General features: G+C 42.2%; 1 protein-coding gene across 1 annotated transcript in view; it reads left to right on the top strand.

The window, feature by feature from the left end:
* Positions 1-311: 311 nt before the first annotated feature.
* LOC126393373 (ATP-binding cassette sub-family C member 4-like) overlaps positions 312-13,104 on the top strand; it is a 68,654-nt gene continuing 55,861 nt past the window's right edge. Inside the window, exon 1 of the mRNA XM_050049510.1 lies at positions 312-510. Within this exon, the coding sequence (XP_049905467.1) occupies positions 437-510 (74 nt within the window). The 5' untranslated portion in view covers positions 312-436. The remainder of the gene's footprint in view (positions 511-13,104) is intronic.

Genomic DNA, 13,104 nt, shown 5'->3' with positions numbered 1-13,104 from the left:
TGATATGTATAACATTATAATATAATCATGTTAAAAACCACAAGAGTATATTCTGCATGGTTACTTTCACCTTTGACACAGTTTGGATGATATTACCTTAGCTGTAGTAATTTTGTGCATGTCCATATTGTTTGGCTAAGAAAGGGCAGAGTTCATGACATGAAGCAGTTTGGGAAGTGATGGAGACCTCTGTCAGCCAATCATCAGGAGGTGGGCGGGGTTACGAAGCGCCCCGCTCACCTGACAGACAAACTGGGCTGCGCGTCTCCTGACCTGTAGTAATCCTGTCCTGACTGTTTGTAGGTGTGATATTGCCAGACATTGGAGTGTACAGCAGCTGTCCTCTCAGGGTTTTACCGCCTCTGAGTCTTTGTCGATCCCCTCTGCCACACAGCCTGCAGAGAAAGTCCCCAGGTTGCTCTGACTGTTGGGGGGCATGGAACCGCTGCGGAAGGAGGCGAAGGATAATCCGTCGGCTTCAGCTAATCTTCTCTCCAAGATTTTCTTCTGGTAAGAAAAGCAGCCCTCAGTGACAGCCGTGTTTGACATTGATTGAATGGAGAGCTCTCCTGTGTGACAGTTTGTGGCCACTCAAAAGACAGACTGTCCCCTGGATGTGATAGAGTGTGGTAAAGTTGGAAAGATATTGGCAGATTCGAACTTCAGGGATCAATAACTCTTAAGTGAAACGTTGTTAAAACACAAAACACGCATATTTTCTAGAGATGGGATTTATGGCTCTTTGAAGGGAGCCGGATCTTAGAGATCCGTTCCTTTCAAAGAGCCATTCAAAAGACTGGCTCATTTTTACATTTATTTATTTTAAGAAGCCAGCCTGGGGGTAACTAATTTCATCCTGAAATAATCACTGGGAGGAATGATGGGGTGAGATTTGGATCAGAATAATACAGAAATCTTTTTCTGGCAAATATTGCACTTTGCCTTACTGTCCGTCACAAGAGAAAAGTGCATCAATTTCAATTTTCAATTTCAAGATCTTTATTTCGAACATGAAGATAGTATAAAAAACACTAACATAGGACAGCACAAGGAAGTGCTAAGAAACAAATAAAAGACAATACTGTATTTTGTATTTGACAAGTGTTAACATGTTCGAAAGGGAGTAGGAGGAAGTACAAAACGTCCGGGCTCCGTACACCCGGGAGCGAATTTGAATGTGTGTTTACAAACAGCAACTGGAAAATCCTCCAGACCCTACCTTTAATATTCCTAATAAAAATTCCCAGAAATTATGAAAAATGCCTTATTTTCCCAAATAAGTGTTGTAGTGTAATCTGTAGGAGATCAATGAAGTGTGTAGTGATTTTGGTGGGTGCATAGGTTGTACATGGGTGTATATAGGTGCACATAGTAAATAGCATTTTATGTATCTATTTATTTATACATGTTTGTACTATAATTCATACTATATAGCATTTATATCTCAGTTATGAATAGATTTCTATATTTTTGATGTCTTAAAAACTTAATATTGATATTAATTATTCTTTATTATATTGTTAAAGGGTCTGGAGGATTTTCCAGTTGCTGTTTGTAAACATACATTCAAATTTGGCCCCTCCTATCAGGCTCAACTCTCCTGGGTGTACGGAGCCCGGAGGTACGGAAGGAGGCTTCACAGAAGAGGTTCAGGCAAGGCTCGCGTTGGTGCACGCTCGGACACGCTCGGGCACGGCAAAAACATCAAAATGAGAGAGCGCAGGTGCCGTGCCGGAGCGTGTCCGAGCATGCACCAACGCGAGCCTTGCCTGAACCTCTTCTGTGAAGCATTCTTCCATACCTCCGGGCTCCGTACACCCGGGAGCGTTGAGCCTGATAGGAGGGGCCGAATTTGAATGTGTGTTTACAAACAGCAACTGGAAAATCCTCCAGACCCGACCTTTAATCAGTAATTTCACTATAATACAGTGTAGTGTCACCAAACTCACTCCACACTTCATTGGTCTCCTACAGATTACACTACAACACTTACTTGGGCAAATAAAGCATTTTTCAGAATTTTTATTAGGAATATTAATCAGTAACTTCACTATAATACAGTGTAGTGTCACCAAACTCACTACACACTTCATTGGTCTCCTACAGATTACACTACAACACTTACTTGGGCAAGTAAGGCATTTTTCATAATTTCTGGGAATTTTTATTAGGAATATTAAAGGTAGGATCTGGAGGATTTTCAAACAAAACAAAATATAGACATATACAAATTAAATCCTGCTTAATCATCACCTATGGGCTTCTACTCATGTGTGGTGGTGACTCTGTTTGCAGAGCTCCTGCCCTTTAACTGTATTTTGATGTTTCTGTGAGCTCGGACTGCTTCTGGGCGGAGATTTCCCCAGCCAATGAGAGAGCGCAGGTGCCGTGCCCGAGCGTGTCCAAGCGTGCACCAACGCGAGCCTTGCCTGAACCTCTTCTGTGAAGCATTCTTCCGTACCTCCGGGCGCCGAACACCCGGGAGAGTTGAGCCTGATAGGAGGGACCGAATTTGAATGTGTGTTTACAAACAGCAACTGGAAAATCCTCCAGACCCGACCTTTAATCAGTAACTTCACTATAATACAGTGTAGTGTCACCAAACTCACTCACACTCACACTTCATTGAGGAGTGAGTCAAGATGGCGGCGCGCACAGACGCAGCGGTTCAGAGCTCTCTTTTTTGGTGCAAGTTGTTGATACTTTTGCTTGTATGGTGTGTGTGTTTGTTCACATTAAGCCGGGCGAATAACATCTGCAGCCGACCCGAACTTCTAAAATTGGGACTACGGAGTGAGCAAGACGTCACAGCTGAGTTTCTTCGCTCACACGAGATACCGGCGGACATAGCCAGGACACCGGGCTCTCCGTGGATTACATTTCCCAGGGGAAGGAGGCGGAGGCGGCGCAGGGACAGGAAGCAAAAACGGGGCTGCAGAGCCGGCGCGCTAGCCAGGCTCCGCAAGCTGCCATTCAAACCATCGCTTCCCAGCATTTTTCTATCAAATGCTAGATCCCTCGCCAACAAGCTGGACGAGTTGAAGCTGCAGATTGCGACAAATAAGATCGTCGGAGACAGCTGCATTCTGCTCATCACGGAGACGTGGCTTCACCCGCTCATCCCGGACACGGCTATCGAGCTAGCTGGCCACACAGCACATCGGCATGACAGGACCAAAGACTCCAGTAAGAACAGAGGAGGGGGGCTATGCATCTACGTCAACAACAGCTGGTGCACCAACACAAAGACTGTTACCAGTCACTGCTCTTCAGACCTGGAGTATGTTACTGTGAAATGCAGGCCCATCTACCTTCCACGGGAGTTTAATGTTGTCATGCTAACTGCTGTCTACATACCACCGGCGGCTAATGCTAGTACGGCCCTCGGGCTGTTACACGACTCCATTAGCAGTCAACAAAGCGCGTATCCTGAGGCGGTGCACATCATTGCTGGGGACTTTAACCATGCAGAACTGAAAACTGTGCTCCCTAAATTCCACCAGCACATTAAGTGTGCAACTAGGGGAGAAAACACTCTGGACAAGGCATACTCTAATATCAAGAGTAGCTACAGGGCTAAGCCACTACCACACCTGGGCCAGTCTGACCACCTGTCCGTGCTGTTAATCCCAGCATACACCCCCCTCAGGAAAAGTGCTCCCCCGACAACTAAGACTGTTAAAATCTGGCCTGAGGGCACCTCTCAACAGCTCCAGGATTGCTTTGAGAGAACAAACTGGGGCATCTTTGAACAGCAGGACCTGGAGGACTACACTTTATCTGTACTGAGCTATATCAAGTTCTGCACGGATATGGTTATCACCGAGAAGCGCATCCGGGTCTATCCAAACCAAAAGCCCTGGATGACTGGAGAGGTCAGGACCCTGCTGAAGGAGAGAAACAAGGCCTTTAGGTGTGGTGATGGGGCACAGTACAGTGCTGCCAGAGCCAGCCTGAGGAGAGGCATCAGAGAGGCCAAGACAGCATACCAGAGGAGAATAGAGGGACACCTCAGCAGCAACAACACAAGGCAGGTGTGGCAGGGGGTGCAGCACATCACCGGCTACAAATCCAACAACCTCGCTGTGGCTGATGGAGACGCCTCGCTGGCGGAGGAACTGAACATCTTCTTCGCTCGCTTTGAGGCGGAGCAACCACATGCAGTCACATCACACCCCTCAACCCGTGACAACGTCCTCAGGTTGGAGGAACATGAGGTGCGGCGCACACTAAGGGGGGTGAACCCGAGGAAAGCTGCTGGACCAGATGGCGTACCTGGACGTGTACTAAAGACCTGTGCAGACCAGCTGGCTGTTGTCTTTACCAGGATCTTCAACCAGTCCCTGTCCCAGTACATCGTCCCACCCTGTCTAAAGTCCTCTGTTATTGTTCCACTGCCAAAAAAAAACTGCAGTAAGCAGCTTGAATGACTACCGTCCAGTGGCACTTACACCAATCATTATGAAGTGCTTTGAAACTCTGGTTCGGGGGCACATCACCTCAAGTCTGCCACCTGCATTGGACTCTCACCAGTTTGCGTACAGGGCTAACAGATCTACAGAGGATGCTATCGCAACAGCCCTCCACACTGCTCTGAGCCACCTAGAGCAGCAGGGGAGCTATGCAAGGCTACTCTTTGTTGATTTTAGCTCTGCGTTCAATACCATCCTCCCCCACAGACTGGTGCCCAAACTGACGGGGTTGGGACTGTCTTCCTCCATCTGCCACTGGATCCTGGACTTCCTGACAAATCGCTCTCAGAGGGTGAGAGTAGGCTCCCACCTCTCAGCATCCATCAGCATCAGCACCGGCTCCCCCCAGGGCTGCGTGCTGAGCCCCCTACTCTACACCCTCTACACTCATGACTACACCCCTGCCCATACCAGCAACACCACTATTAAATTTGCAGACGACACCACAGTAGTGGGACTCATTTCTGAGGGGGATGAGTCTGCCTACAGAAATGAAGTGGAGCAGCTGACTGGGTGGTGCAGGGAAAATAACCTGGTCCTTAACACCACCAAGACGAAGGAGCTGATCGTGGACTTCCGGAGGAAGAAAACGGAAAGTATCCAACCACTGTACATCAGCGGGGACTATGTGGAGAGGGTCTCTGACTTCAGGTTCCTGGGCATCCAGATCAAGGAGGACCTGTCGTGGAGTGCGAACACCTCAGTGACCATCAAAAAGGCACAGCAGAGACTTTACTTTCTGAGACTCCTCAGAAAGAACCACCTGTCACAAAAACTGCTTGTGTCTTTCTATCGCTGCTCAATAGAGAGTGTGTTGACATACTGCATGTGTGTGTGGTATGCCAGCTGCACAGCGGCAGAGAGAAAAGCACTTCAGAGGGTCATAAACACTGCCATGAAGATCACTGGTTGCTCTCTCCCCTCCCTAGATGAACTGTACAGTGCGAGGTGCCTCAAAAAGGCTCAAAACATCATAAGGGACCCATCACACCCCGGACATGAACTCTTTGAACTGCTACCCTCGGGCAAGAGATACAGGACGATAAAATGCCGGACAAACAGGTTCAAGAACAGTTTTTACCTGAGAGCAATAGTGTCGCTGAACACAATCAAGGCATAAAAAGAGTGACTGTGCAATAATCACATGACTATGTGTCTGTGAGCTGTGTCTGTGCGTGTGAGCTGTGTGCTTGGTATTTATGTGTTTTTTTATTTATTTTTATCTTAGTACCAATGTTCTTATGTTTTTATGTTTTATCTAAAATCTGCATTTTAACGGGTTTGCTCTGCAATTTCGTTGTACAATGTACAATGACAATAAAGATCTATTCTATTCTATTCTATTCTATTCTATTCTATTCATTGGTCTCCAGCAGATTACACTACAGCACTTACTTGGGCAAATAAAGCATTTTTCAGAATTTTTATTAGGAATATTAATCAATAACTTCACTATAATACAGTGTAGTGTCACCAAACTCACTACACACTTCATTGATCTGCTACAGATTACACTACAACACTTAGTATGAAAAATGTCTTCCTTTTTAATTGTCTTAATTGTAAGATAAAGTGTAGTGGTCCCAAATTCTCCTCAAACACCAGGAGATCCCTGGTGGTCAGTCAAAACCTAGTTTTTAAAACAGTTTTACTTTGATTTATTTTAACAAAACCATATAAGAAGCTGCCCCATTTGCTTTCAGCAAACCAGAACACTGGTTAAATTGACATACAGATTCAAACACACAATCCATCTTATATTTACTAAACTGCGTCTTCTGAGAAGGATGAAAGTTTTGACATTTTGTATTGTGTCTTTGCCATGAATAGACATATAGTCACACATACATAAAGACAATAGCCATCAAAACTAGTTCACTCTTTTAATCTTCAAGTAACTCACATATTATATATATAAAATATACATGTACAGTATATATACACACACACAGGGCAAAAAAAACCAAATTCAGTCACTCAGCCAAGCAGTGACCTTAAGACATGAACTGAGACCTGAGACTCAAAAACAGCATTTTGATTATCTGTGATACAGTAAAATTATATAAAAAATAACTACGGCAAAATGAACGCTCCTAGAATAGACACACACACACACACACACACACACACACATCTTACTGTACATTATTAATGACAGAAATCCACAGTCCTATTTTTACATAGAAAGTCTCCTATGTCAGGTAAGACCTCACCAAACTCACCTACAGCCTCTTTATTTAGGGTTGTTGCACAGTACACAATACCAAGGGGTATCTCTGTTTGGTGTCGTTGCTGCTGTCATTCCAAGGCACTGCGTGTGAAACCATCTTGTACAAGTTCCACACTGAATCTACAGGGATAAATTCATTAAACATATTAAGAAAATGTTACCTCTACGTAATACATAAAAGTATATAATATTTGAATACTTTAATGTTAACCCCAGATTATCTACTGATTATCCACTATTCAGATTATCTATTGATGTCCAAGTCTCACCCAGACAGCATCAACAGCAGTCTTGGGCAGGTCCTCATTACCACAGAAGGAGCAGAACTCATCCTTTGAAACTGAAAAAAAGAAAATACAGGCCTTTATTACTGTTAAGTTTGTAGGAAGTGTTTGACATATCAGAATTTCTTCTGCCATGTCTCTTCTTAGATTTTGAAGAGATTTTTTTGATGCGTTAATGTGAAACCTCTTTGGGATGTTTGGAAACTGTGTCACCGTCATCTTGGCCATCTGTAGAGATAGCAAAACAACACATGTACTGTGTATGATCATCTTACATAGTAAAACTACATGCTGTTTTATCATAAAGAAAACATATTGCATAGAATCACCTGCATGACAAAGATCCCACAACTGGTGTCATCTTTTTGGAAGGTGTGGGTTATCTTGCCAGGCTGTCACTTGATGTTAACCCAGAGCACATCTTGAAATTCTGTCTACAGGTTGAAAGTGAAATACATTTTTGCTTTACCATGCGCTTACTCTATGGCTTTACAGAATGTGTGTGTAACCTATTTACTTCCCATAATCTATTTAATATTACCCAAATCTGTAGCCAGCCTTTCTTGAGTCCTCAGCTTCATTTGACTCTTGCAGAGGATCAACCACAAAAATGTGGTTTGAAAGGGCATGAAGATACTGTAACATGAAAAGGTAGCATCATTAAACCATATACCATCTTCAAATGTGTCATTAACAACAACAGCAACAATAATAAAACAATGAGCTTCAATTATGTAAAACTTCAAAACTGCAGTTGACAACTTGATGCACAGTAAGCCTCTCATTGTCTGTGAGGTCATTAATTATAAAATTTAAAGTATATGAACTTTTATTAAAAGATTCAACTAATAGTAATCTATGTAGATTTATTTACTTGATTATAGGTATTCATAAACCTTTATAGCAATTGCAAGGTTGATAACTTTTAAATGGACAAACCATGAGCCATACATAAATGCTGTAAAGGCACATAGTACTATAAGTAGCTTTATACTCACCACAAACTTCCAGTGCACATTTTTTATGTTGACAAATCCAATGGCTCCATCATAGTCATCAAATGTGACCTGACAAAATGTGTGAAACTGGAAAAAGAACTGTATTTTTTCTGTAATATACTGAACCAAAAAAACAAAGATTTCATGATGAGAATATATTATGTATTTTCCTCCACAGGACCAACCAAAAAGGTGAAGTGGCTATTGTAAATGTATTGGTTAAAAACAAGACTACTAAAGTGATAATATAATAATGATTACAGTTATACTCACCTTTTTTAACCCTTGCCTTGCCATCTGCTCCCTTGTGCCATGTATAATTGCACCCACGGTGTAGTGATTCATGAGGTACAGTCGGCCAGCAGTATCCTTAGAATTGAGGATGGCTGTAATGTAACATTCTATCACCTTTTGGAGAAAATTAATCACACAAAAATATTGGTATGTTGGTAATGGTAATGTAGAGACTAAAGTTAAGTCATATTTAATCACATTGTTGTCAACATGTTTGAGAATGGGTCATTGATGTAACACTTTAGCTAAAGACTGGTTTGTCTGAAGTCACACTCCAGACCTTTCATGACAATCAACTTGTTAAATCATTTTATGCAGCACAACTCATAACATTTTCACATAATTTTTTAAAGGATTGATCCATCAACAAGTAGATTCATTTCAGATAAATCTGTGACATCAGTTCTAATGAGAAACTTGCCTCACCTATGATGAGTTCATCAAGCCTCAAACTCTGAAATTCTCTGTGCCGCAGGGTGTAACTGTGCTTCTGTTCAGCATGTCGTACAACAGCCACAACAGCTTCGGTTGGTCAACCTACAAGGATATGAACAATGAAAGTGTAATCACTTCATACAGCATTTGCAATACTTTCAACATTCAACTGTCCTGAGTCTGTGATCTCTTTTAAGTCCCTTCTTAAAACATACTTTTATCAGACAGCCATTCCTGATTTTACTTGGGTTTTTATCTGTTTTCTGTTTTTTTGGTCTTTTGTTTTAAACCTGATGTTTTTATGACTTCTTTATCTTGGCCTTTGTGAAGCACTTTATAATGTAGTTTTTGACAAGTGCTCTGTAAATAAAGATTATTATCATTATAATTATTATTGTTATAGAGAAAGCTGTCAAACTATCCCACATCGTTCTGTATTCATGAATATTTTCTCACATTATTCAAAATTCTGTAAGTATTTTATGGGAGACTGTGTCCGGGGTTTTCCATGAACACACCTTGGATGTAAATACTAGGCTTGGGCCGATTTCCGGTTTAACCGGTTCGGTCAAGTTTAAGAGCTCCACCCAGTTTAATTCACGTCAACCGGATAAAACGAAAAAAAACCCAAAAAAACCTTATCTTGCATTGTAACATGCATTATGACAACTTAATAAGGTTTATGTTTGTTTATAAATGAAGTTGAGTAGCCTACAAGTTTTGTTTAGTTTGTCTCAGAGGGACTCCGCAGCTCCGCTCAGCTGTCTCCTGCTGCTGCGAGAAATCAGATTTCATTGGGAGCGGGGAAAAGTGCGAGGGAGTCAGCAGTCCATTCAGTTTGTTGCCCTAGTAACTTCTTTGTGTCCTTCTGCTTCTTCTTCTTCTTCTTGTGTAACCTTGTGTGTATTGGCGGATTGGAAGCGCATTCCACCTATAATGGGCTTTTATTGGGAAAAATAGCTCAAATGCGACCCCCAGTGGTAAAATTAGGTATATAATTCGATATATCGGTTTGGTTAGATATTTGGCTTGGACAATTTTCAAACCGGCACAAGCCTAGTGAATACAACTGCCTCACTGATGCTTAATGTTTCTAAATGCTTCCTTAACAATGCTAGTATAGCTCTGGAAAGTGCAAATTACACTAGTCGGGTTTCCATCCACCTATTATTATTCGCATTTTCAACAATTGCGAAAAAAAAAACTTGAATGGAAACGCCAGAAATTCGAAAAAAGGCCGAAATATCGCAAAAAAGTTTTTACGCTTGGAGGGGGTGGAAAAGTCAGCGTATCGATATTAGGAAAATGCGACTTTTGGCAATGGAAACAGATTTAGCAAATAAACAATGACGTAGGCTACCGAATCCTACTTCTACTTCACACACACACCTGTGTGAACTTAGAGAGAGGTAATTACTCCAGTGTCAGGTGAGTGTAGGCTATTTTACAACTTACCTGAATAGACTGGATGTGTTGAATACCGCTGCATCATGTGCGCTGCCTGGTGTACCAACACAGACATCACGGCATTATGTAGGCTACGCTGACAACGCTGATACGAGTGTGATGAGAGCTCTCGCAATAGCCAAGAAGTTCCCAAGGAATCTCTCCATCTCGTCGTAGTCATGCATGTGCCGGTAATTGTTTACATCAGTTGTGGACATGAGACGCTCTCAATGACATCATCTCATGGCGCCCTCTTCTTCTACGGGTGTTCTTTTGCATTTTTATTTTTCATGAGAAGCGCCACCTTCTGCTCGACCTGTTGACTCCCAATTCTCGCAAAACAATAATGAATGGAAACGTGCATAAATTTGCATTTTCTTTTGTGCATTTTCACAAAATTCGCTTAAAATTTGCGATACATTTGGATGGAAACCCAGTTACTGACTTGGTTTTAATCTGTTTTGAGCAGTCATTTCATTTTAGTGATCAGCAAAAATGTACCTCTGTGGCAGACGTGGACCCTTTACTTGTGAGGACATTGCTTCTGTTCTTCCCATCTGCGATCTTTTGAAGATCTTTGCCAGTGTTCAGAGTTGACTTTGCTCTCTTTTGAACTGGAATAGTGGTTGGAGCAGTATAAAATTTGGAACTGGCAGTCTGGGGCTTTGCTCCATCTCGCTTTGCCCAAGCCTCCTGAGATTGACTGAGGTCTTTTGGTAGCATGGGTTTAAGGAGTAACTGCTCAGAGAAGTTATGAGACATGATGTGTTCTCTGCTCTGCAGAGAGCCATACATTTTCCTGACAAATGTCCCTGGCCTCAGTCACCTCTGCTTTTTCAGAATTGACTGTTTGACAATTCCAAACCATCTCTCCACATGGCAGTTTGTGTCCCTTGTTTTACCTGGGCCAAATGTGTCATCTTCTTTGTCAGATGCATACCTTTTCAAATTCCCCAAAAGCAGACCACTCCACAGGGGAAAAATGCCGAGGTAGTTCTCAAAAAGAACATCAACAACGCCTTGGCAGAAGTATGGATTTTCCTCATCGTGTGGGCTTTCGGCATCTGTTTTTTCGAGCTCTCTCTGTACCTCCTCCAGGACCCTCTTGAACTCATATGTGAAGGGAGATCTGCCAACGATTGTGTGGGCATTTCTTCTTTCTTCATCATCTTCCTCCTGAGCTAAGGGGCTGTCATCTAATTTTTCAGTTTCTTCCGTGTCAGGAATTTTTTTATTAAGTCCTGCATGACCTTCAGATTACTCAGGACAGTGTCGTTGTTGTATTTGCCAGTTAGTACAGTGCACAGTGAGCGGAAGATTTTATTTTGAGTGCTGCCGTCATTGAGGTAGTGTTTTGTAACTTGGCAAAACCAAATGTCGCAAAATCCTTCAATCCTTTGTCTGCTGTTTTTCTTGAAATTGACTGAGTGACAGCTTTGAGCACGTGTGCAGAGCATATGTGTAGCACTGTAAACATTCTGATGTCCTTCCATGTCTTCAGTTTTGAAGAAATACAAAAAGCCCTGTCTAGGTAGCTAACAATGCTCTCCTTGTTGAATGACAGAAGAACACTTTGCATTAGTGCCCAGCTGTAATCTGTTTCAACTTGATGTACTCTTAGTTTTGTGTACTGCGACAGTTTTCTGAAGAACTGCATTAGCCAGAATGTGATTGGTGGTACAGAGTGTTCATTTATCAGCATTTCACAGACTGGGATGGGAGGTGCATTCTGACCCCCTCCAGGAAGAGTGAGAGAGTAGTAAAGGACTTTATTGGTCTGCCCGGGAACTTTGGATGCAACATTACCTGTAACATCTAGGTATAAGGTCAGCGGGATCTTCTTTCTCAGGTGTTGCACAACTATGCTTACTCCTGTTTCAGTATACATGTGTACACCAAAGGGGTCAACTTGAAAGTGCTGTATGTAGCCAGGCATCTTGTGAAATTTGGAGTCACATTCCTTCGTGATATTTTGAGTGAGGAACATCATCATGAATTCTTTCCCCTTTACTAACCTCTGAACTAATCACTTCAAGAACATTTTTGTTCAAACTTAGGGTTATGTTCCTGAAATCAGCTCGGCATCGGCTATTTTTTTAAGTTTACTATAGTACAGTTGGCTCACTCCTTTGCGTATAGCTCTTGCTATTTTCCCTCTTCTTGTGTTTGCTGCAGGCCTGATTTTTTTTTCACTTGTTTTGTGTGACATTTTTCCTCTTTGGAGCACAGATATCTTAACCAGGTTTTCTCCCACTGGCTCCCTTTTCCTTTTAAAGAAGTATTTTGTACTACGGGAAGGGAATGTACAAACTGTACTGATGTTTAAATATGGACTATTAATTTTCCGGCTGTGAGGAGTTTTGATATGCTGCCTCTTGAAGGCAAGAGTACAACAGGGATTTTTCTGTGGGAAACTGTTGTATAAGACATTGGTCCATGGTTGCCTCAATTTTGTTGAGCCATGCAGTGGAACAATTGTTTGCCATTCCTTTCTGTTTACTGTAATTGTTCAAGTTCAAGTTCAAGTTCAACTTTATTTATATAGCACCTTACACACAACAAGGTTGATTCAAAGTGCTTTACACCACATACCAAGGAAAAACATATAAACAAATAAACAAACAAACAAACAAACAAACAAGTAAACACTATATACAGTTAAAAGCTAAAGAAAAGAAATATGTTTTAAGGTTACTCTTGAAAGTGTCTATAGTGGGGGAGAAACGGATAGGGGGAGGAAGGGAATTCCACAGCTTTGGGGCAGCTATTGACAAGGCCCTGTCCCCATAGCACTTTGTCCTTGTTCTGTGGACAGAGAGTAGTTGTTGGTCAGAAGACCTCAGTGGTCTGGCAGTGTGATAAGGGGATAGGAGTTCGGTGATATAAGGGGGGACTAGACCATTTAATGCCTTAAAAACAAACAACAACATTTTAAAATTAACCCT

The sequence above is a fragment of the Epinephelus moara genome, chromosome 7 (genome assembly GCF_006386435.1).
Source record: "Epinephelus moara isolate mb chromosome 7, YSFRI_EMoa_1.0, whole genome shotgun sequence".
Classification (NCBI taxonomy): Eukaryota; Metazoa; Chordata; class Actinopteri; order Perciformes; family Serranidae; genus Epinephelus; species Epinephelus moara.
Note: the sequence above shows the minus strand (reverse complement) of the source record. Positions and strands in the feature narration are given on the sequence as shown.